At 40.8% G+C, this 25,983-nt stretch overlaps 1 protein-coding gene across 10 annotated transcripts in view; it reads left to right on the top strand.

The window, feature by feature from the left end:
- Positions 1–25,983, top strand: part of RASA3 (RAS p21 protein activator 3) — a 179,604-nt gene that overhangs the window by 129,737 nt on the left and 23,884 nt on the right. For 9 of the 10 annotated variants that reach the window (XR_013926372.1, XR_013926373.1, XM_080377413.1 and 6 more), the window contains 3 exons: positions 15,158–15,238; positions 17,992–18,064; positions 22,389–22,468. Coding sequence is in view for 8 of the 10 variants with exons in the window: in XM_080377413.1 (XP_080233539.1) it covers positions 15,158–15,238; positions 17,992–18,064; positions 22,389–22,468 (234 nt within the window). In the remaining 2 variants the exon portion in view is untranslated. Of the gene's footprint in view, positions 1–15,153; positions 15,239–17,991; positions 18,065–22,388; positions 22,469–25,983 lie in introns of those variants that run through there. The other variant, XM_080377412.1, reaches the window with a different exon arrangement.

Here is a 25,983-nt window from a genome sequence, read left to right as displayed (position 1 = left end):
TTACCATGTTAGGGTGGTTTGGGGGCATTAGAGAGTATTCCTGTAGTATCCCTATTTGTAAGAGATGCATGGATTTTGAGAACTCTGAATTGTTAGCACCTTGGATATGCTGACAGTGCCCCAAATGTCTGCAGGTTTTACTTCACTGATGTCCTTTAATGGTGATCAGCTGGAGCAGTTCCATTATGTTTGAGGTAGGGCCCTAGGAAAAATTAGTTAGCTGTCTTGCAACATGACCTGTATCAAAAGGCTCTTTGAAGTACATGGTATTTAGCATAATACAAAGATAAATATATATACTGTTTCATTCTGAATGACTGCTGGAATTCCTGCAGCTTCTGTGGCAGGCGCTATCCAAAACCAATGTAGGTGAAGCTTCTAAAGGAGCAATGTGATGGAACACAACTTAATAAATGACACTTTTCTCTGCAAGATTTTTATCTATTGCTCCAAGAGCAACAATTGCCAAGGTGATACCTAGGTAGTAGAACAGGGGACATGAGGGAATGATAGGAATAGGGGAAGCTGGTGGGTAAAGAGGAAGGCGTGAGGCCCCAGGTGTTAAGTGGGGGCTTTTTTACAAGTATGAGAGTGAAGATGTGGTACGCAAGGCATAGGAAACACCCTTCACTAACTCCATTGTTCACAGAACTATTTGTTGAGAGGAAGTTAATGCAAGAAGTCTGACGGTGCATGTGGCAATAATGAGAAAGTATCTCTTTCCCTGCTCCATCCAGATGAGCTAGAAATCATGTTCATGTTTCTGGGTATATTATTGTACTGTGAGTGCAACTGGTTATGTACTATGACTGAGTTCTTCCCAGAGTCCGCAGTGCTAAAATCACTTGATGTCTACTGTACACCATACCCTGCCTTCTTGGTGTAAAACCTTTGACTTCGATGCCATTTTCTGTCAGTAAGAGTTGATTGTGAAATATTTCATCTGTGTTGAGTTATGTATTGTAACATACAAAGCACTTGTGAGTGGGAAAGATTTAAAGTCTTTTAATATACATTTTTAATTTAATAACACTTTGAGATCAGTCATTTTCACTGTCCCACTGTTTTCCTTTCTGCTGTACAAGGTAGTTTGCTAGTTCCTCCATTAATCATTTTGTTCTGTCAAATACAAAGAGAAAAGGGAAATATTTTGAAAGAAAAGGCAAGATATCATTCTAACAAGCACAGAAATTGGCAAGGAGGCTGTGCTTTTGGAAGCAGTAGTGTCTGCAATTAATTTTAATTCATTTTACAGTTGACTTGCTTCCAAGCTGATGGTTTTGTAATAATTTCATACAGGCTTCAAACAGAAGCAAGAATTTAGCTAGATTGTGTACAGCTGCAGATGTACTGTGGCTGCACATGGTGTTACCCTTTTAGTTGTTTGGCAGTCATTGCCGAATTGTCCCATTTCCCGCCCTGCCACCTTCAATGTCATGTTGGTAAGAGGTGGCACAGTGCAACCGCTGACTTGCTGTTCGTGTACTGCAGAGTCAAAGGCTACAGAGAATTGCTGAACTGCCCTTTCCTTCATGGGGGCATCCAGTGGTGCTTTCTTCTCTACACAGCCATTGGATTTAACAAAATTCGTGGAACTGGATTATCTTTTGAGATCTCTACCACTTTTTAAAATTTTGTGGAAATCACCAACTGATTCAAAAAAATGTTCAGTGGGAGATAGATGGCCAGATGTAGACAGAAAGCATTTTCTATAAGCCTGTATCTTTAGGACACCAGGCTAAAAAGGATGCTGTTAAACTCAAAAGGGGTCATAGAAGAGCTACAGGAAGAATTGAAGAGCTAGTAAGTGTGTCTGACAGTGAGCAAGTGTTTCATTTGTGCAAGAAAAACTTAAAAGTGATGAAACCACACTATGCACGGTATTCAAAGAGTCCTTCTGATTGTATGGTTACTTATTCTTACTACAGTGATACTCAATGGTTAGAAGGTAAAGACTAATCTAGTGGGAAACAAGTAGTAACACAGGGGTTTTTTTTGTTTGGTTGGTTTTTTAATTGGAGTCACGATCATTAATCAGTGAACAGCTTTCTGTAGAACACTGTAAAGATGTTTTGATCATTGTGAATCCTTTGAGTTAAGCCTTGATTTCTTTCAAGAAGGTGCTCTGGCAGTGCAGTAGACATCATGAACTCGTTGCACAACTTGACTAGGTGAGAGCTTTCATTACTGTCTTGAAAGAGGCCAGACTGTCATCCCAATGATCCCTTTTGGTCCCAAAATAAAAGGAGAAACTTAATGCAAGTATAAACTGTTTGTGCAATAACTGGAATTACAAAGCTGGTGTGGGCTACTAATTACGTCTGGTTATACCAGAATACCTACCTGACCATGCCCTGATTTGCATCTTGTTTTTCTCTAAGAAGATCTAAAGTGACAAGACACTTAAAACTTTTTTTAAAGAGTGCTTACTTTGCATTGTTTTTCATCACCAGGGATCTTAGTGCTTAACCACCACTTGCTAAAGCAGAGCCACCTTTAGATGGGTTCGATAGGTTTTAGCTGAACCTAGGACACGACTGACCTTGCAGGGTGGAAAGTAAGATGGGACAGTGTGCCAGCAGAAACTGTTCACAATATGTGTAATGCTTTGCTCCTGGTAGGATACTAGGTTTACCATTCTGATGTGTTGTTATTGTGCAGGAAATCTCACCTGGTGCTTTATCCCATCCAACTGGTTAAGGTATTTTGTCTTCCATTAAAAGTCTGTGCCTTCCTGTCCAGGCACCTTCTGGGTATTGCTCTGTGATGACTCAGTAGTAGACCATCACTCAGAAAAGCCTAAATCATGTAATGTTTTGTTGTGGGTTTTTTTTCTGAAACACTACCTATAAGACATTATGTCGTTATGTTTTTAGAGGAGAAAGCATCAAGCAGGTTCATTCCAGGTGGCTATTTTCCTAAGGTCTTAAAAATTGTGGAGAGTCTTAGGAATCTGGTGCTTCACAGTTGTGCTGTGGCAGAGGATGATGCTTTAAGAAGGTTTCACCGCTAATGGAAGGTTTTGTCTGCAGGACCCACTTTTTTTGGTGTTCCCACAGTATGGCCCCAAAACATCCTTCCTGCAATTTCTGTGTTACATTCTCAGTGCGATCCTCTCTAGGCATGGAACACTGTAGCATGTCTCCAAGAGAGATGGTCTCTTTCTCTGCTGGAACTTCTAAGGGAAAGACTACAGCAGGAGCCAAGGGCACCAATAGTCATAAGAGTATGCCCAGTACTGATAAGAAGAAAGGAGAGCAATTGATGGATGAAAGTGTTACACTAGCTCTGAAAAGCTGAACAGGTATCGACTTACATGTGAGATGTTTCAGTCCGCACTTCAGTAATTTTAGCATAATCAAGTGTCACAATGAGGTAAGTGGCCTTGTAGGGCCAGAGGAATGATTCAAAGTGGGCAAGTCACCATCCTGTGGCAGCTGTTTTTTGAATTAATGGTTTATGAATCCTGTTCGGTATCTCCTCTTGCCAAGTCAGAGACATTGGGGAGGATTTTTCAGTTAATTTCATGGAAAAGTGTATTACAAAATATGCTTTTTGATGCCTATGTTTGTGCTTCTTGAAATGAGTAGCTTGCTCTGTCTCAGTGTAAAAAATTTGGAAAGATGAAACTTAACAAGCCTGATCTGTATGTTGCTGTTTGGTTAACTAAAGAAGACTCCACAGTTCTGCTTCCTGCCTTTCACAAGCTTGGTGTATCTGAATGCTGATTTGGAGTGAACATTTGTGTACTTTGTTTTTTAATAAAAAATAGTTTATGAGGCTATGCCTTGATTTTGCTGTTAAATGCCATACTATGTATGACATAGTATCATACTATGGGATTTTTTGTAATTCTTTTTTAACTTCCCCTGCTTGGTTACTGCATTATCTGTAACCACAGTGAAATATGTTAACATCTTTTTAGTTATGTAAATCTAAACAGCATGAAGTTAGGAATATTACTTCTTGAATTCTAGTTGGAGGGCATTTTTATGTTAACTGTGACACAATTTTTACAACCTTAGCCCAGTTCTCTTATCAAAATGAAATCAGTGCATCAGTGTTACTTTGGGACTCAGTTGTCAACTTAACTGCCATCAGGTTTCAGTAGGGGTGATGAATCAGCTTAATTTGTTTTCCTTAATGAAAGTACCACATGTGTAGGAAAGATCACTGCCCTTTAATAATATTTTGTTAATCAAGATCCCAGATCATCTGATTATTCACATAAACCAAAAGTTGTTCTGAGTTGTTTCAAGTTGTGTTTTTAAAGCATTAAAAGTTCCACCTACCTCAGGTGTGCCAAGGCATGCCCAATGCACAAGGTTGTAGCCTCCATGTAGTGGTTGAAGGCACTTTTGGTCATTTTGTATATATATAATTACTTCTTTTTAAAATATGACCTATTTTTTTGGTGGTTTATTTTTGTTTGGTTGTTTTTTTCATTTAGAAAGGTAAATTTGCTACTATAATGTATCTAATTGAATATATGATGTGAGAATCTACGTGAAAGAGTCTTCAAGGATTTATTTAGTAGAGAAATCATTATACTTGGACTGGGTAGGGGTGAGAAGAAGCTGGCTGAGTTTTCATTCTGTGGTGCCAAAGCTCTTACTAAACCATGTCATTCCCTTGCCTTCCCTTCCTGTGTGCGCCCCCATCACCCAGAATTTGTTGAGATTTGATCCAGACTCTCAGCTGATGCATTCCCTTGGCCCAAGAGTTCTGGTTTATTGTGCCTTGTGGTTCAAGTATGTTGTAGCATGAGGTTTAGATGCTTTCCTCCAATCTGCTGTACTTCATGTTCTCCCAGTTGTTACAGAGCATGTCCGATTTTTTTATTTAAAATATTGCAATCTGTGGCCAGCCTGGGATAGTTGTTTGCCTTGGCTATACTCAGTACTTGGGAGGAAACTCTTGCTCACCAGGTACGTAGGAAACCCCTAGGTAAGACATGTTGCTTCTGTTTTGCTGTTTTATTTCTTATAGTTGAATACCCACACCCCACTCCCCTCCAGGGTGCCTTATTTCCTCCTCTCTGTAATAAGTTCTTTAAAACTTCTGCTTTTAGTCTCTTCCTCTCTTACCTTGTACTTACTTCATAATCAGTTCCCTGCCAGTAGGCTCAAAAGCTTTTCCTTTGGGTGATTTCGTGGTAACTTTTGCCATGCCAAGTATCACGCTCAGTCTTTGGGATGAATTTCAGACATTCCAAAACTAGCTTCCTCATGCTGTCATCCTTCTTGTCATATGGCTATCAATCTACTGACAGTTGTAGATGCTTGTGGCCCTCTCTGGCTGGCAGAGGGGAGAAGTCAGGACGTGCTCATGCAGCCTATTTTGTTTGCTTATGTGCTCATGCATGTATACAGTGACGTGCAGGCACTGCCTGAAGAGGAGGGGTTGTATTGTGTGCAGGCAGCTCTGTCCTGGGAGCGGGTTAAACTTGGACAGGCCTCAAGTCTGAGATTGTTGCATTTTGTTTTCCATAAGCCCTGTATATCCCATAAAGCACACTGTGCGTCTTCTGGAGACTGACCTATGTTTCCAAGCAAAATAAAAGAACATGGGTGATATTTGTGTCACAGGCTGGCGTCCTGCCGTAACAGCCTTTCTGTGTCTGACTCCCATGCTGCTGCCTTTTGGTCTTTGCTCTTCTTTTCTTTCCTTATCTGCCTGTGCAGACAGTATCTCACTGCTTCCATTTAATATTGCTGTAGGCCACAGTCAGCTCGGCTAAAGCTGCTGTCTAGGCTCTAATTGTTTGCTGCATATTGTAATTGTTGTCATTTTGTGCTTCACTCCTCTTGCATGCCTCACCACACTGCTTTAACAGGAATGCTTCTGCAGCTGCCTTGGTATGTTGTTGACCCATTCCTTGGCTTCCTGCCATACAACATCAAATTCAAGTTTCTTCACTTTCCCTACAAAAGCCAATATAGTACTCCCACTAAGCAAACATACCCTTTCCTGACTGTACCTCTTCTTTTGTGTTGCTACTCCCTTACAATTTTTACATGCTTCTTGCTTTTCTGCAATTTGTATTTGTGTCTTCTGCCTTCTCTGAAAATCAGTGTGCTAGAAATAACTCCATCCCCTTACTTACCCTTTCTCTTTACTCTCCCGTCATTCAGTTATCGCTCCCTGTTAATAACTGGGGTTGCAAGCTTGAGACCAAGGCAGGAGGAAATGATGATGTCAGTGCCAGTAATAGTCATTAAATCAGTGCAGTTCAAAATTTAGCAAGCTTGTGTCATTATTCAAGGCCTCAGGGCACTGTCACAGAAGATAATTTAAGTATTTTTTATATTAACCTAACTAAAAACTTTCTGAAGTGGCTTTTAGGAAGCTTGCAACTCTTCTGTAATTGACTCGTAAACTGGCTTAACTGCTAATGGATTAATTCCTTGTCCTTTGAGAACAGGATGGCTGACACCCACTTTTTAGTCTGTTCTCTTTATTTAGTACAGAGTACAGATGGTACACTGTAAATGTGTGTTTTAAAAAGTCTTTCTAGAGCTGATATTGAGAAGCAAATTGGATGTTTTGAACTGTAGCATGGAGGACAGCTTTTGTATTAATAGCAGAAAAAAGTCCATGTGATACTTAAGAAAGAAATGTTTAGATGTATACTGACATGAGAAAATTTTGCAGTTTATTTGAAGCGATAGTGGTTTCAGGGATGTGTATGTATTGACAGTGTTTCTTCCTTACATTTAATGAAACACTTTTTGCATTGTCTGTAGTTTTACTGTTATACCTCTAATATTTTTTGATTTAGATTGGAGAAGCAGGGGCTGTGGTCATTAGCGTTTGTTTGTTTTCTACAACTAATTAGTGGTTGGCTTTGTATGAATAGTTGTTCCTGTTTTGCTATAAAATACCTTCAGTAAATATCTGGGAAAGAAATTGTTGCTCAAACTCAAACATGAACATTCAATTCCTCTTCCTCCGCTCTGTCTGAAGGAAATCACCATTAACAGCCTTGTGTTAAGAATTGTGTGCGTGACAGCAACGTTGCACATACAGAGCTTTCCAGTTAAGACCAAAAGCTGATCTGGGTGCTGCGTGAGGCTGCAAGAACTGATGTAGGTCAGCTCAGGAAGGAACCTATGTTCAGGGTAGTGTGAGTTTAAGAACATATTTAAATATTTTGCTGGAGTGCAAGTATTCTGAACTTAACTGGGAGTGGGCAAGAAAAGGCAGTACTTACGTGAGGTTGCAGCTGTAATCTCAAGAGTTTCAAGGTTTCTGTTGCGCTTTTGGTGTGGAGGCTTTGGAGGGTACTTTAAAGAGAAAAATCAGAATAGTTGCCTGCACAGCCTGTTTGTCTGATCTGCATAAGCTCTATCCAGATTTCAGAAGCCAGAATGGGGGTGGTTTTGAGCATGTAATGTACCTTGTATATAAATGTTTCAGCACCAAATACTGTACAGCCTTTATTTTAAGGGGATACACATTGCATGAAATGCTGGTCCCAGGTGAAGTTGTGCCATTTGTTTGAATGAGGCAGGATTTCGGTCAGTGCCATGGATCTTTGTGGTAAAGGGAAATGTCATGTGAAGGGGGGGAGAAGTAACTCCAGTTAAGTATTAAGCCTTTCAGAGGTTAAGGGGGTGGCAAGGGTTTTCTTTTTGTAAGCCAGAACATGCCTGCTCACAAAAAAAACACCACCAACACCAAAAAAACACCCAAAAACCCCAAACCCAAAAGGAGTAGCATATCATGCAGAGGTTAGGGTACTGCTGGAGTTCCTAAAGGAGAGTGGTTTTCCTGGAGGGGCAGTAGAAGAGATGGAAGGATAGATTGGAGAGCAGCAGTGTGGCTGAGGATTGGATAAGGACTAGTGTCAGGTTTCCTGGAGAGATGAAAAAAGGTAGTGGGGAAATGCTTGAAAAATCATGATGATAAAAGAAGCATTGATTTATTTTGTTCAGTACAGCTATATCTACTTACACATTGTTCCATCCTTTCCTTTCCCTGATTCATTATACCAGGCGTGGTCAATATTTTATGTCCGAGTGGGACATAAGATGAAGGTGAACCAGGGCACGTCACTGTGGACAATTCCCAGTGTGTTAGAACTGCTCTCAGAGGAAACTGGTCTGCTCCCAGTACAAAAAGCATGCAGGTGAGAAGAATAGTAGGAAATTTTGTTTTGGTACAAGTAGATCACTTCCAAAAGTCAAGGAATAGGTACTTTTGAAATCTGCTTTTACTAGAGTTCACTTACTGGGACTGGGCATGATCCTTTGGCTTCACTTGTTCATTCTGAGGACAAGGGCTTGACTCAATATATGCTTGCAGTATTACTAGCTTCCTTATTCCCTGGGGACTGGGGCAAGACAGAGTCAGAGTATGGGTTGGTAAAGAAATTCTGAGGAGATTAGGACATAATTATTTTAGTATTTTTGACAATGGAGGCAGAGTGTAATTTAAAACCAGGACTGAGTAAACTGTGAACATTTTTGCCTTATTCCAGGAGAAACAGGCCGCTTGGTCAGCTTCTTGGTGAAAGTGGGTTGTGGGTTTTTGTTACATTCTGAATGAAGATCTAGTAGATTACATTGTGGAAGTGAAGAGGAAGTACAAGGTTTGTCTGAAGGTGCACTAATAGCAGTTCAGATGGAACATTTGATCAGACCAAAACCCAGGATGCTGTCTCTGTGTGTCCAGTAGGAGATGAAGAATTATGAGAGCAGTCATACGGTTGTAACACTCTCCTGGCCTCCAGAAATTTATGAATCAGAGAATTGCTGAGCTTGACTTAGTGCCTATGTGCTTAGTAGCGGTGGATGCAGATACATCCAGGCAAAGCCCCTCTAAAACATATGAATATGACTGGTTTAGCAAGGTCTTGGTCACATACAGACCAGGGGAGTAAGCTTGGGAACAGTTCCTGCCTGCAGTGGAAGACCGAAGTCAGTTCACTAGAGAGCAGCTACTATGTGCTAGCACAGATGTGAGGTTGACCAAGGTACCCATGGAAGTCTATCATGCAGCATTACCTCAAAGTTTCTCTTAAACCACTGGGAATGAGTAATGAGCTTGGATTGTGATGCAAGGCTGCACTGAAAGAAAAGGACATTCAAGAAGTGAAGGTGGCAAGGAAAGGAGAAATGCCGCTTCTTTACTGTCAGGTTAGACCAAAAGACTGCACTTCTCTATTACGTTAAAGATTAATAGCCTATTTTATGTGCCCTGAGAAGCCCATTGACAAAGGGAGACTATTCAGAGGTGCTCTGTTAACCCTGGAAGAGCAGGTATGTATGTTACAAGGTGACCCTATAGTCAATCAAAAAAAAACCACAAAACAACCACAAACCTACAGAAAAACCAAAAAACAGTGATCCAGAAAGACTTTAGAAAGTAAATCACATACACAACACTAGGGAATGTACCTTACCAAACAAGTACTTAGCATAAGCCAAAAATACGTTGTTTTGATGACAGTTCTGACAAATGAGCCACAAAGTTTGCTTTCAAGTTGATACTTCTCTGTCTGTTCTGGCTTACCACACAAAGTACTGAGTGTTCAAGTAATAATTAGATCACTAAAGCAAGCAAGGAGGAGGAAGTCTCTTGCCTTTGAAATGACGCAGAGAAGAACCCGAGCATGGCCAAAAACGACGCATATGAGGTGGGACAAAGCCTCAAGATAAATGAAAGAGATGGAACAAGTGGAGGCTGGGAATAGAAGATTAATAAGATACATCAGTAAACTTGCCAAGCATTAAGCTTGATCCCAGGAACCCAGTATGTATATGAAAACAATTAAAATACATGGGGTTATGTACAGTGGAAGAAAGCAAGATTGTGTAGAAAAAAAAGATGTATTTAGTTTCTATGGAGGAGTCACAGTGAGAAAAGTCTGATTTGAGAAAAGAGGATGGGAACATTGTGCTGTTCCCCACCCTAGATTGAAACTGGGAGAAGATCTGAGCCTGACTAGGTACACTGGAAGTGATTTAGTCTGGAAGAGCTGTAAATATGGATGCATGTTTAAAGAACAGCTGTGTCCCTCTGGTTTCTTTTCTCTGTGCCTGTTTCCAGACTGGTTGTCCATTCTGGTGCACAAGGATGCCAATGACATGTGCATCCTGAACTAATCAGAACGCCTATAATTTGTAAATAATTTTGCAATTCCAAGGAAGGGGAGTGGAACGCCCACAGGCTTGGATCCATCCTGGTGTTGCTTGCCTACGTTAAGCCTGATTTTGAATACAATTGTGTAGGGGCTGTCTCAGAGACTACAGCCTACAGCTCTTGGTAGGCAACCCAGAGACAGAGGGAATGCCTGCGCTGTCAGATGTAAGCTGCTTAGTCTTTGCTGAAAAATATTTTCATTTTTTCAAAACCTTCTCCCTCTGCCTCCCTCTCAACTTCTGTAGTCATGCAATTTAAAGGCAAGAAGGTATGCTCACGGTGTGTTTGGGTTTGAGGTTTTCTTTTACCCTCTGGGAATTTTCCATAGCTAATTTACCCTTGTGAAGGTTTGGTCATGAACCGCATTGAAAACTGAAATGTCTTGTTCCTTGAAACCTGTTAATTTTATAAACCACAAGCAAAATATAGCGAGGCAGCTGCATTGAGAGTTTTCTCATATGACCCTGCGCTAACCTTAGCCCAACCCAGCCAGGCTGGCTGGGAGGGATGGCTCGCCCTGCCCCAGATGGGCTCGAGACAGCTAATGATCAGCAACTACCAGTTGAGCAGAAAAGATTCTGGCAGCCACCAGACATTTTTCCTCTGGGGCCTGATGGGTTGACTTGTAATTCTTGAATGATCTTGATTGCCTGGGCTTCTTTTTTTTTCCTCTCTCTACACACCCCCCCCCCCCAATTACACGTATGTTAAATTAATTCCGCGGATGATTATAGGAAAGGCATTTCATTTTTACTGGCTTTATTCACCACTTCCCAGCATGCTGCCTCCCCCCCAAGATTATACCTTTATTATACATTTCTTTTCCTATATTTTTTTCATCTAATCCAGATATGAACTGTCAGTCTTAATAATGTGATACCGATGTGGCAGAACTGAGGCTCCATTTTATCACATCTCTGAGTAGCTGTCATTTTGTTCTAGCTCTTTTCCTGCTTGCCAATTAAAGCCAGTATTTTGGTACCAGGTTGAGAGAGGAGTGTTAATTTACCTAGCAACTTTCCCATGACTAAAGAAAATGGCCATAATGAAAGCAGCTCTAGGATTACCGTTCCTGCAGCTAATGAAGGTAGACTAACACGAGCTGACCAGACCTGTGCCTTGCTAAATTCTATTGTCTCTCGCCACAATGCTTAGTTAGATACAAAAACCAGAATAAGCCTCTCTCCAGACAGTCTTCCTTCCTCAAAATCCTAAGTCTTCAGTCTTTTTGCCTGCTTTCTCTGAATCCTTAAACAATAACTGCTTTTTAAATTACCTGAAAGGCTTGGGATACAGTTTTATGTTGGTGTCTGTTTCCTGTTTTCCCACATTTTGTTTCTTTCAAGGTTGTTTTTGCTTTTCTTATTCTAACTTCATACAAAGTAATGTCTTACTCTTAAGTCATTGTGACTGCATGAGAACATCAGTGTATTTTGTTTTTTTCTTGTGTTTTGTTGTTTGTCTTTGTTTTTTTCCCCAGAGAATATAAAAACTACCCTACTGTGCTAAATGCCGATCTAGTGTAGCCTGGTATGGTTTCTGATATTTGCTGGTGAGGGATACTTCAAATACAGTATGATTGTGCCAGCGTTACACCCTTCTAAATCAGCAGTTTGGGCTTTCCTGAGCAGGAGGAGACTTCTGGGCCGTTAAGCTTTAATAGCTGCCTACAAACCTATACTTGAGTTTCTGTAGTCCTGCTTTGAATCCATGTATTCTTTTGACCTCCGCAACATCGCATGGCACTGTTTTGCAATTCCGTTATGCATTGTGTGGAATAAGTACTTCCTTTTGTTTATTTTAAACCTTCTGTCTGGTAATTTCATTATGTGGTCCTTAATTCCTACTTTGTGAGGAAATGTTCTTCACACCATTCATGATTTTGTAAGCTGTTTATGAATGGATAACTTCTGTTTTCCAAGCCAGGGAGAGCCGCAAGCAACTAGAGTCATCCTGTTCTCCACATGTTCTGTGCAAGATGCAGGTGCCCACTGATTTACATTGTTGTGTTCTCTCTGACCAGCTGCTGATACCGTTTGTCGTTTTAACTTTGCTGACAGTTTATTTGATAACGACAGAGGGCTATCCACAAAAAATGTGAAAAAGCCTTCTATGTGGCAATATTCAAATAGATCCTATTGTTGCATGTTATAGTTAGGGTATGCATTTTTCATTGTGTGGATAACTTCACACTCTCCGTCATTCAAATTCATCTGTGACTTTATTGTGTAGTGATTTATAAACTCTGCATGTCCTCAAGTGTAGATCATGCTGCCTGGGATCAGTTTCTATTGTCTGCATATTCTTGAAAGAACTGCTTTCATTAAACCAGGAATCATACTTTCTCTGAACATGCTTTCTCTGTGTTTAAGTTTCACGTAGTTCTTCCTGTATGGATGAGAGCTGGCTTGGAAGCCATTTGTCAACAGCAGAAAATTGGCTGACTGCTATAAAGCCATTGAGTTATTTCATTTTAAGGAACTTCCAGGCTGCCTTAAGGAGGCAGTGGAAGGGGTGGGAGATCTGACGCTGACGCTTCGTGTACAATTGTTCTGCTCAGACAGGAATGTGTCCAGGCTGTATCTGCTATCCTAGAAGATACTAGAAGGATTACCAGCAGTCATGTTGTAGTTCAGTGGCAAAATATTTCTGCTGTGAATGTGGTCATATTAGTGGAAAGACCAATAGAAGGAAAGTGGTCTGTCTTTTACTTATAAGAAAATCAAGCTGGACCTGCCTCTTCATAAAAGCTTTCTGCTGGTACTTACAGTTTTTTCCTCCTGTACTTCTAGATGCTCTGCCGGAAGGCTACATTGTAAAGTTCCCCTTTAAGTGTTCCGTTCTCCTCTGCCTTGTAAAAATTTTAAAAAATAGCATTTTTCTTGCAATTTTGAATACCTGTATTAATACACATGCAAAAAAACATATTCTACACCTTCTCTGTAAGGTAGGTTGGGTGAATTTGAAATAGGAATTAGCTGCTTGAAAAAAGGCATCTAGTCTATTTATGAGGCCTCCAAGAAGGCCTTCAGCTGTCAAATACACATGTTCTGTGGGTACCTTCTGCGTTTCTGAGGCAGCAGCAAGGGACTGGGGAAGAAACTGTTAAGTCATCTCAAATGGCACTAGATGCATGTGTTCAGACAACTAAATCGCGTATGTAGTGTGTTGCTTGATGTTGAGGGTTTCTGAAGCTTGCAACTTGCATTTCCAGCTGGTGCTGGGATAGCATTTATGGCTTGAATTTTGCTGTTTGCATGGTAGCAGCCTGCAATACCAGATACCTGCTAAACTAGGCATCTGGGAGGCTTCTAAATTCTAAAATCTGTGTGGAAAGTAAACTTGTAGTGAAAGAATAGAAGTCCAGAAATAGAAGCATCACAGTGCCAATGCAATCCACACTTTTCTTAGCTTTTTCTATGCTTTCGATCTCTGATTCCACTTGAGTATCCAGAATACAGAACATAAATCTCTTCTGCACTAGTGTTAGTGAATGTGCAATGAGTTGTCATCTGGGTTAATAAACTGAATGCTTTTCCATGCATATAGGGACTATGCAAATGAGAAGCTTGTGAGTGAGTGCATTATTGGGGACTGTCTATACTAAGCCAATTACTTAGCCTTTATTCTGTGGGATCATAGGTATGAGAATCCAGCTGCGGATATATCACTTCAGCTGCCTGTGTGTGATATTCTATCTTTGTGCACTACTAGGATTGTGTGAACCTCTCTAGATTGTACCTCCCCTGGTACAAAACCAATTCTGGTACTGGTACAGAATATTAATTTTTTTCCTCCCTTTATGCAAAGTAATAAGTCTGCAGTTAAACTGTATTTGAACTTCACATCGTATGTTACCAAATAACTTGCTTTGTGGATAAAATGGTGGAGCACTGTCTGTTAACTGATTTCTTTCTCTATCGAATTTTTTAATTTTTTTTTGTATCAAAGTTGCTGTCACTGTAAGCAGTAAAATGGATATTGCTGTTCTTGCTGATTTCATAGCACCCAGAAGCTTGCAAGATACTTCATACTGCAAGTATAGTGCTACTCACCTGCCCAAAGAGCCTCAGAGCTTGTTTCACTGAAATTTTCCAGTTACGATTGTATAAATGCATCAGCCCAACAGGCTTACATGTTGGAAGCAGAACTTGTCTCAGGAGGGAAGAGTCCTGGCAACTGCCTTGTCTGCGTTTGTTTCCAATTGGTGCTGAATTCCTCAGCAGGTTTTAACTTACGAAACATGAACACTTTTTCACTGTTTGTTGGGGTTGTGTTGAGTTTTTTTCTTTTTCTCCAAAGGGATGTTGAAACGAAGGGTGAATTGGCAGATTTTGCACCATGGCTTGCAGCAAACCCCAATGTGTTCCATTTTGTGCCTTCAGTGTGTCTTTGACTTCTTCAGTGCAGATCTGCTGAGTGTATTTCTTCCATTTTGCTATTCAGAAGTTTTATGGAGAAAGGTGGCTGTGTCATACTGTCTCCTGGTCTGTAGTTAACTCACCTTTACAAATAAGCCCATGCCAAATTTTGTCAAAAGCGCTGAGGCCTTCATGAATGTGATGCTGGGATCTGTCTGTGTGGATTTTTTTAATCATTTGTTATAGAAGTAAATCCTGGTTGGATTTTTTTGTTGTTGTTGAGGTTTTTTTTTAAATTTTTTATTTTTTAAATTTTTTTAAATTTTAATGTGCTGACAGCTCCCATCTTGACAGCAGACTCTTATTTCATGAACCTTAAGTTGTTGTACTTGTGTAATAAGAATCCTTTGAGTTAAGGGTTCTCTGTAACTTTTTTGACTCAGTATTTTTGGCGCTGTTAAAGTTAGTATTTAAGACCAAAATGTGTTTTCAAGTTTAGGTATAAATTAAAGGCTGTGTTTAGTGGCATTTCAATTCCCAAGCGTAAAGTATTATGGAAAGGGAACAGGATGAAAATACATCACTTTTATTTTCACTCTGGTTTTTTCCCATTTAATTGATTTGTTTGTCTGCATTCTCTTCTCTTCTAGAGTTTTAGAGTGCCAAGGGCTGCCCATTGTGAACGGGCAATGTGATCCCTACGCCACTGTTACCTTAGCAGGACCCTCCAGGCAAGTACTGCACATACAAGACCTTCCATTTTATAGGGATGGTTTGTGTTTCCTTTGCTTATAAGACATCTGCATTCTCAGATGGACGAATGGGAGTATTCAGACACCACTAGAACATGCTAAGTGTTGGTGTGTGCATGTATGAACTACTGAATTATACAAGAATAAGTAATTAGAGGCTTGTTTCAGTTTTGATTTATGTAGAGGTCTGAATAATCACTGAATATTTTTAATATGCTGGAGTATGTAGTTTGTGGTTAGGCTTAATTTGTGCATCTTCTCACCTCACAGTTTGAGGCCAGGTTTTGAGCAAATTTATTGCCTGATTTTGGGCAGTGGCAAAAGAGAAAGCTGAATACATCAACATCTTGCAGAGTACGCATGTTTGTATGTGAATATTTAGTCTTTTCACTCTCAAGGTGTGGCAATTTAATGTGTACATTGAAAGCCCTAGGTGGCTTAGTCCTATAATTTCATATATGTGGACATTACACCATGGATAAAATTTGGAATGAGGTTTTAGTAATGAGATTCTGCATAATACTCTTCAGTTTAAATTTGGGATTAAATGTTCCGGTTCTCTTACAAAAATTTCCTGTGCTGTTGGAGGTCACTGTTTTGTTTCTGCTTATCTAGAATTCATCTTTTATGTCTGTGCCATGTTAGAAACAAAACAGCTCTGCTGTGACCTCAAAGAATCAGATTTAGTAGCATGACTTATTCATAATGTTTTACAACAATTTATTGGAAATATTGTAAGGATGTATTCTTGACAAATACTTATCTTGCATGCAGAGGAGTCTTTGAGACTAGTTGTTACTGTTCATCTTTGTCTAGACGTGTTCTGCCTTATCGCCGTTAGTGAGCTGTGTATTTGAGTTGTACACTTCGATGTTTTAAGCCTCGTTTCAGATAGTACTGAGTGGCTATTACTGAAACTGTAAGATTTTTTTTTGACTAACCCTTGTATTCTTGAATGTCCAAACTTACCTTTGTCTGCTTCCCTCCGCTCCCCGGTCCGGATAGTATACGACAACTGATAATGTATTTTGCTTCAGAATAAGGAGCACAGTCTCATCCTACTCCTGTCTGTTTTTTGATGGGGGGAGAAGGCTTGCCTTCTATCTCCAGCAAGCAGCATGCAGCTTATTCCCATCCACCGCTCTGTAATTGCCCAATAATTGTGCTTGCCTTAATCGCCTCCCGTTCTACATCCTGCTTCCCAGTCCCCTCCCAGATGGGCTTATCAGTAAAGAGGTTGATTGGCAAGTGTGACTGATGAGACAGGATAGGCAATCTGCCCTATGTGCTGGAGGCGATTAGTCTCTCTTATCTCTCAGCTCCTCCTAGGAGTAGTGGGATGTTCTTAATGTGTACATCATTCTCCTCACTGAATTTTTCAATGCCTCTCTTTTTAGAGTAGGAAAGCTGCTTTATTCTGCTGCGTTTATGCAATGCCAAGCATAAACATTTTAACAAATGTGCTGCTGTTTATTGTGTGATTTGTACTTACACAGCCAGCAGACCTCCCAACCAAAATGTTTCTATGCCTGTGTTACAGATGGGAAAACATTGTATACTTGGTGGACTGGCCGGTTCAGGTCACAGAGGAAGCCTGTAGCAGCACTGGGAATTAGACCCAGCTTTACTTGACCTCTGTAAAAGAATACATAGAGTTGTCCGGTTAATATAAGCGGTTACAAGCTATCTAAGCAGCTTTGCTGCATGAGAAATGAGGGATAGATTCTGGGATGAAAGGATTAGTAGGTCAGTTTTCCACATGGCTGATGCACCTCTCCATCTGTGTCTGTTTTATCTATGCCTGCAGAGCTGTAGGGGAAGATTGGTGACACAGGACAACACTGAGCTTTTCACTTGTAGGTAACAAGAACAAATCAAGCATAGGCTCGTAACATTTGAAAATCATCAAACAGCTTGTTGGCTGGCCTCTGAGAAGTGCCTTGGTTGGCTCTAGCCCAATACCAAGCAGTTAGATGTCTGTATTCTAAAAGGTAGGCGCAGGCAGATGGCACTGGCCATAGAGGATGAATGGGCAGCGCTGAACTTTGTCAGGCCTATTTGCCCAGCGGGTGGTTTGAAGGAGGGCTGCCATGTCTTGTGTCCTACAGAGCAGTACAGATGAAGAGACTTGTGCTTAGTACTGCTCATTGTAATTCACCAACGTAACCCTAACTAGGTGCTGTTGGGGCTGCATGGAAAAGGGTGGTAATAGAGCAATAAAAATATTCTTACTGAGGAAATCATTCTGGTCTTTTTGATCATTTAACACCACTGAAAAGCATTCATTGATTCCTCAGGCCAGGATTATAAAATATAAAACACAGAAATAGCTATGTTAGTCTTCCTGTCTCCTCCTGTGCATTTAGGGTATGAGAGATTTTTGAGTCACATCAAGACTGAGACCATCCTCCAAATGCTGCCGCTTGGAGCCCTGTTCTTGCCAGTTGCTTTGTACAGATAGAAGGTTCTGCTGGATCAAGCAAGAGACAGAATCAGGGTTCAAGGACTTGTGTTTAAGAGAGGGTAACAAACTGTGATTACTGCCACTTCAGAGACATAGGCACGCAGAAGATCCTTGTCTTAAATGTGTGCGAGTGTGTGTGCCTTGCTATGCTGGAGCCACACAGATAAATCAAGTGAATGACTATTTCTTCTTCAGTGGCTCTGTTCTAGGATCACACTTCTGCTAATGTTGTTTCTTACCTTTTTTTTTTTTTCTTTCCTTAATTCAGATCAGAAGCCAAAAAGACTAAAGTTAAAAAGAAGACCAACAATCCACATTTTGATGAAGTGTTTTATTTTGAGGTTGGTATTTCAAAGGAACGGGTGATAAGCTGAAATACTATACTGTAGATTGTTGGCACAGCATCCTGCTCCATGTTGTGCCAGTTGTCGTCTTTGAAGACTGTTTCAAGCATGGTACAGGGGGAAGAAGTACCCAGGATCAGACTAGCTATCTGCTGAAGGAGCACTATATTGCTTCAGCTCAGGTGCTCTGTAGGAGAAGCTTCAAGGTGGGCTCTTCTGGGCAACAGGCTTTATGCTTCATCTCAACTCACCCCAGAAGAGGTTTGAAAAAGGACAGTTAAAAATGGGATTTAAAAAAAAAACCAAAAACCAACCCAAAATTGTTCTTTTTTTTTAGCCTGTGTTTTCATATCTGCTCCACCCTGTCTTCCTAGTCAATGGGAGGAAGGTTATCTCCTAGGAATACTGAAAACTGTAGAGGAAAAATACACTTAAAACTGGATATTCTGGCTGTCTGCCAGTCTGCTGCAACACCAGTGCCTTTCCTCCAAGTGGGTGAAAGCTCTACAGCTTTATTTAATACAGAGCATTTTCAACAAGTCCAGTTAAGACAAAGTATAACTTTTATGAAGGTGCTTATTTTGGTTCCTTCTGGCAAGACTAGCTGTAATTGTGGTGTGTCCATACACATATGTGCATGTGTTCACAATTTGGATACCTCTTGAAACTTTTCATTCTGCCTTCTGAAGTATGTGTATCTTTCTCTTTTCTTTTTCTCTTAGTCCCAGTCTATGCTTAACTGTTCTATTTCAAGAGACACCTCAAGAACGTATCTGGCATAACAAGAGTTGATGAAAAGCCAGAGTAGTACAGTGCAGTTGGCATATCATCAAAAAGCCCTTTCTACTCGTACAGCTTGCATCATTCGGGTCACATTTGCATTAGAAATTGTTGCTGGCATAGGGGTGGCACCTGGGGTGTGGTTTCTTGAATCAGTTCAGGGGCACAGGCAGCCACATCTGGAAGGAGAGCTGGGTAGAGAGGAGCCATACAAGTGCTGTTGCACGGTGCGGATCTGAAGTGCACATACCGTTCTTGGCAGTGCCAGTGCGGGGCTTATTGCTGTCTTCCACCTTCTTCTACAAATGACCGTCTCTTTGCCTAGAAGCTGATAGTTGTACCAACTAATCTAAAGTCTGTCATACCAACAGAAATGTGCTCTTGTTTATGTCATATATTTGGATTTTGAGGAACAGATGTTGCAAGTTCTTTACTGGCAGGAGCACTTTCTCACTGCCCAAAGGGGTGGAAACCCTAAGGTTTGGCCAGGATAGCTAAGGTAATCTTTCCTCTGCTAACCCAGCATGTCTCTTCCTAGGATATAACTTCCTTGCATTGTTAACTTTAGGTAGCAGTGAGCCTTTGAGCCTCCTTGCCTGACTCCATGAGACTCTGTGGAGGTGCTGCATGGCCATCGTTGGTGGGCGAGAGATCCCATGGTACTGAATGGTGAAACTGCATCAAGGTGTCAGTGTGTTTACTCAGGGCTGCCCAGGATTTCAGTCCATTACCTGACCCAGAGCTGCAGCCTTTGGCAGTGACACAAGAGTGATGCTGTATGTAAATAAACTAAAATGGGCTTCCTTATTCTTAACATAGTCAGTTCTGGAGGCATCTTTCAGTGAAAGCTTTTTAACGAGAATGTAATCCAGGAATTCAGACTGTAAACCGTAAAACTTCACCTGTCTGATTTCTTAGCCTTCTGTGTACTGCAGAAATAGCAAACATTTGGTATTTAAACACTGAACTTGCCAGGTGGTGCCATGCTGGGAGTTGAAGGAGAGAAATAGAAAGCATCTTCCAGCTGGAATCGTGGAGGGGGCTGGAGGCTTGCTTAGCTTGCCTTTATGATGAGAGGTGGGTTGCATGCAAGTATCTCAGCGGAAGCAAAGCCTGAACTCAAGCCCATGCCCCAGTTGTTACGCTAACTCAGAGCACAATGTTTTCTGTGTGGTTAAGAGTAGAGCTTGGGAAATATCTGAATCAGCCAGAACTCTGAAACATAAACATTACCCTTGGTGCAGACAGAGCCATCACAGATTTATGTCATTCTGAGAGTAGTTAGTACATATCAGGCCAAATGCCTCCAAGGAGCAAGGTTCAGTAGAACTTTTATGACTGGGAGATACATTCACTAATGAGACATGGGCAGACCTGTGGCTGGTGCATGCTGACAGACTGCTCTTATTCCTGTGGAGCTGCAGATTCATGCTGTTGACAGCAATGTCACTTACTGCTTCCAAACAGCTTCATCAGCTTTCCTGCACTCTGCTAGCACAGCGATTGGCCATGCCTCCAAGGAAGAAACTGATCTGTAAAAGGCAGTGAATGGGTGCTTTACTTTCTACAACGAAAAAATCACAGATTTAATTTTCGAAATGGAGAATAGTTTATCATTGGTTTGGGAGATCTAAGGGCTTATTTAAGGGATGCTATGAGGGAAACTTGTACCTGAATGGTTAGGAGCCATTTTCACCCCCATTCCAGCTGCAGTGTGGTGTGGGGGCTTGGAATTCTGTATGCAGCTACAGGGAAACGGCCACCTTATGGGAGCTGAAGATGGTAATGCTGGGGACCTGTTTGCAAACTGGCATGTGCTGAAAAATAATGAGCAGCTGATAAAAGGCTTGCCAGCTTTGCCTAAAGAAAGGGACAGCAGAGCAGAGTTGTGCCCACTTTTTTGTAAAATGGTATGTGGCAGCTAGTTCAGCACTGTGGACTGGGAGTTCCCTCATCTACAGTTCCATCCTTGGAATGGATGGACTTCATAAGCCATCTTTTTAGGAATACCACTCTTGAGCTGTATTAATCTGCACACTAAGCAGTCATACAGGTGAACAGAGAGACCTCGTGCATGCAAACTCCAGCAAAACTTCTCAGGAAAGTGTTACTTAAAAGGTATGTGTCATAAGTTACACCTATGCTATAATTTCAACAACTTGTGTTACATAAAATACTTAAAAGTTTGCTTCCTTATGAAAAATTACACCATTAGCTTCACAACGGTAGTAGAAAATGTTTTCAGTTACATAGCTTAATTTCTTGAAGCCACACTGAAGACTGTTGCAAGGGTAGAGTGAGAAAATTTGTGTTGAGCTACAGAAGTTGTGGGCTGTATTTAAACCTGCCATGCTCTTAGGCTTACAGGTGCATTTGATTCAGTTAGTCTGGAGGGTTTTGTCTCCAGTGCTGCTAGTACCTGTTAGTTTTATGTGTTGCCTTGAAAATGGTGCCTGCCTTAGACATACACAAACACAGAAGGCTCTTTATCCCATATTAGAAGATTCTTTTCCGATTCCTCTCCACTTGTGCAGCTGTTATCTTCGCCTCCCTTGTTTCTACCATCTGCATCTGACGTACAATATACAACCGAGAAGTCAAGTTTACAATAAAAGCCAGTTTCTGTGAGTGGGAAGTATTAAGCCACAAGCGTATATAAACCTACAGTAAAGTTCAGCTTCTGTGTGCAACCAAGAGCTGAACCCACACATCATACATACTTGCATTTGATCAGTTCCTGATGTGGTTTCAGCTGGGTGGGGTAACCTTTTTCTCAAGTTTCTGATACACTGTGCAAAAATAAAACCATCAAAGTATTTTTAAAATCATGCTAGAAAATAAATTTTAAGAAATGTTTGCACAAAACCTTTTTTTGCTGTAATGCTTTACACTTACAGCTATCTTCCCATTATTTTCTGTCCATGCCTTGCTATTTATCAGTCTTGTAAATATGACTGGTGAACTGTGCCCCTGGTTCTATGTTTTGATATGTGTAACATAGGATAGCATCTCTTGGACAATTGATCTGCTTAGTATTTTTTTGTATGGGCATGGGCAGGATATCAAGACAGGCAGAGCATGCCAATTTTAATTGGATCCACTGTAAAATGTTCTTAAGGGTGGTTTTGGTTCCCCACCCCCTGCTTCAGGGTGCCTCAGGGCATCTGTTGTACAGCTGTATTTAAAACCCAATTATTAATTGCCCTTTTATTTCCCTAGATGGATTATAAAAGTGATACTCCTTTCCATGATTTTTTTCTTGTTAATGTAAACTGAAAGTACTGTAGTAATATTAAAGATGTCCTTTCTCTGAAAGAAAATATGGAGTATGTAGTTACTCTTGTGTATGATTGTGTAACCACCACTTTTGTATAGTCAGGAATCTGTTTAATCAACATGTTTTTATTCAAATGCATGAATGTTTTCAGAATCAGGACTGAAGTCACTGCTAATAGTAAAAGGCTGTGATCTTCCACAGCTTTGTACATTGGAATGCTTCTGTATCAGATCAAGCTGCTAAAAGTTTCCTCCTTTTTATTAGGTTACAAGACCCAGTAGCTACAACAAGAAATCTCATTTTGATATTGAAGATGTTGATGAAGTTGACAAAATGGAGATTAGGTAATACAAAACACTTTATACTAGTAAGTTGTCTTCCAAAGTTGTGTAACTTTGTAGTAGACTCAGTGTTCAAATGGCAAGCATGGTTTTACTGTTCATAAATCAGAAAGAGTCTTTGTCATTATATTGGTGTGTTCATTTACCTCCACTGTTCTGTAGATCGTATCTGACTACATATGATGGTTCTGCTGTGGGAGAGGTCTTTATTATTTTCCTTCGTATCCTATATACACTGTGTGTATACTAATGTGCGTTTGTCATTAAGTACAGCCTTTTATGTCTGGGCTCCCCTTTCCTCCCCACCTCAGTTTCCCAAGTTTGCCCAGAAACTCTGTGATGCTCTCAGTTAGCGTGTTTTATTTTATCACTTAATTTTAGCAACCCATATAAGGTCCTTCTTCCCTGAAAGGAAACTCTTGAACTCAGTTTTTCTGCAGCAGAGTAGTTTCTCTTCTCTTTTGCCTGCCAGACTTTAACCTCTTCTTGCAAGACTGGGTACGATAAATATGAAATCCATTGCACAGGAAAGAAGCAACTCTGATTTCAAAAACAAACCAACCTCACCCCCTGCCACCCACAGAGTACTTTCGGAAACCTGCTAAGGTCTGTCAACAGTGTCTGTAGGGACAGATGAATAGAAGGAGTGGATAGGAAACAGAAGGAGGTGCAAAACCTAAAGGTATCACATGCGTCATACCATCACATACATTGAAACTTAGAGACTGAAGTAAGCCATCTGGTGATCTGGATGCACTATAGCTGTATCTGCATCAGGTGGTGAGAAATTTCCCTTTCCTTTATGCTAGGATTTGGAGGAAGAAAAGTTGAGGGAGAATGGTGGCAACCCCTTCCTCCCCAGATTCTTCCTGCCATTAGAGAGGCAGTGAGAACTTACCTCCCGAAACATTCCCTGGTCTGTAAGGAAAGGAGGGGAGACCAGGAAGTGGGAACAATATTCCCAGCAAGCAAGGTGCATCTGTGTTTATGAATGAATGGATGAGGGCTGTTCTAATTTGATGGTCAACTGCTGGTTCACATAGCCTGTTAGTGTAGTATCACAGCACTACAAGACTGTTAATGAATTTGTGTTTGCCACGGCGCTGTGAGACAGGAAAGGAAAACTATTCATATGTGAGAGAGATGTGAGCTGTACTCTGTTTCCCTGAGAACATCTGCATCAGGCAGAGCAAAGGTAGCTGGTTTAAGGGCAACCCATGGCTAATTTATAGGAGGGAAAACAAAGACCCAGGTTCAATGCTAGTCTGCTGTGGTGGTGTCAGTGTTGCAGCACAGCAGATGACCTAGTCCCAGGGCCAGACTAGATTTCTGCAAAACTTTGCATGGTGTAGGCAGGTATGAAGTAACATGTCCCATATCCCATGGAATGTATGTGATGGAATGGGCAACTGAACAGTGTCTGTGGAGTCCCAGTCTAGTCTTTGTACGCGGGATGCCCAGCCATGAACTGATTTTAAATGAAAGCTAGGATACTGTGATTGTTTTGTGACTCTGAAAGGGGACCATAGATGTTGGTGGGCAGTGGTTACACATTGCTTAATATTTTAGTTGATGCTTATTTTGTACTGCTGGACTAAATGAAATTATATGGTTATTTTACTTCCCAAGTATACTTTCTGAACAAATTCTGGACGGCAATGATAATTTATGTGGAACTGAGCTTCAGCAAAGTCTTCCATTCCTTAAAACCAACACATCGCAGTGTGGTAAAGATGAATAATTTGTGAGGAGGCTTACAAAATAGTTGGGAAAAGATTAAGCACTCTAAATAATAGACAAAAGCAGATCAAGTGTTAGTCTTGGTTGGGCAAACTCTGCTCAGAGGTTTTGTCCCCTATAGGACAGAGTGTTTTTGTTTCCATCTCAGGTTCCCCTTCCACCCCCGCTCACTTCCTCCAGTCGGTTTAGTCAGTTAGATTGCCCCCGTGCCCTCTGGACGGATCATACAATTTATGGGGTTTGGGGTTTGTTTTCTTTTTCTCTCCTGAGAAAAATACCATTCCACAGGGTAAAGAGGAGACTTAGTCTCTCATGGTTTCTCTCTAAAGCTATGAAAGTTTCTCTTTCTGAGTGGGTGTAGGAAGTTGCAGGCAGGGCATATCAACACTTAGGGACCAGATGTTCTGGTGCATTCATTGTTTCTCCTCCCCCTCTCTGCTGTTTCTTTCTTTCTATGACTACAGTCTGACTGGTTTCAGAATAACACTTGCCATAACTTTGCCTTTTAAAAAGCTCAGGAAATGGTAATCTTCTAGTCCCTGAAGTTTGTGTATTATGATTTTTAAAATTCTGCTTATGATTTGTACTCCAAGTGCACAAAACAATAATTTCAGAATTTGCATGCATGCTTTGTTTACTGTGTAGTGTGAGATCTAGCTTGGGTAGTTAGTTCCTCTCCTACAGGTCCTTTGCACTGTTTTTTCCTGTAACTTAAGTTGCTGTTGGGGAACATCCTTTGGCTGCATATGTTTGAAGGAGTTATTGATCGTGGGCATCTTGAAAGAATTTGGATAAAATAGAAAAAAAATTGCTTGTAAATATTTGGTAAATGGTAAGTTTGACTATGTATAAATAAATTTCTCAAAGGATTCTTCTCCTCCTGAAGCTGCTGTTAGCTATCTGAATTAGTTGGCAAGATAGTAGCCAGCCAGATATTGGTAAGGGAGAGAGGAGGCTCGCTTTTCAGAGTTTTTTCCTTTTGGGGAATTCTTGCCCTGCAGAAATACTGTCAAAATATCAGTTTGAAGAACTTTACCCAGCAGGCATGCAGTGTGATCTGATGGTATATCTAGTGTATGAAACTTGATGCATAAGACACTGTTGCAAGGCTCAGAGGACTTAACAGTGACATCCTCTGCGCTTGCATAAGGTAGGATAAACCTTTAACAGCACTATCAACATCCATTCCTTGACAAGCCTAGTGTGACTTGCTTGAGACTAGGAAGGTTGTGTATGCATGTCCGTGGTAGGATGGCTTTGCGCCTTCTCCAAATTCAAGTTGCTCTTCTAAAAATCTTCATTATTTGAAAACCTATTATTTGAAAACCTGTGTCCCATATATCTTCCCCCCCCCCCCCCCCCCCAAAGGTTTAAGGTGCATTCTGACTATCACTTAGCTGCAAAATTCTCAGCTGAGCTTGTTTTAAAATAAAAATGCCTCTCGGGGGAAACCTCAAAATATATACAGAAACAATTACCTTGGAGTTTGAAACCCTTGCTTCAAGATGGGTGTTGTAGCGTTTATCTACAAATGCCAGGTTAGACACCAGTACTTCTGCTTTGAGTCTCAGTGCAGTTGGTTTACATCCTAATGTTAAAGAGCATGTGAAAAGGAAGAAAGTATCATCTAGAAATACATACCAGGACTTCCCAAACACGAAGGACTGAGTGCCAGAAATTGTGTAGGCATCAGTCAATACACAGATTACATGGAGTGGTAGAGCTGTCCTAAGGTTTTGAGTACCTGTACAGGAGTAGTTTAGGTGCAAGAAATTTGT

The sequence above is a fragment of the Falco punctatus genome (assembly GCF_963210335.1).
Source record: "Falco punctatus genome assembly, chromosome: 2".
In the NCBI taxonomy this organism is placed as follows: Eukaryota; Metazoa; Chordata; class Aves; order Falconiformes; family Falconidae; genus Falco; species Falco punctatus.
The sequence above is the reverse complement of the archived record's forward strand: the minus strand, read 5'-3'. Positions and strand labels throughout refer to the sequence as shown.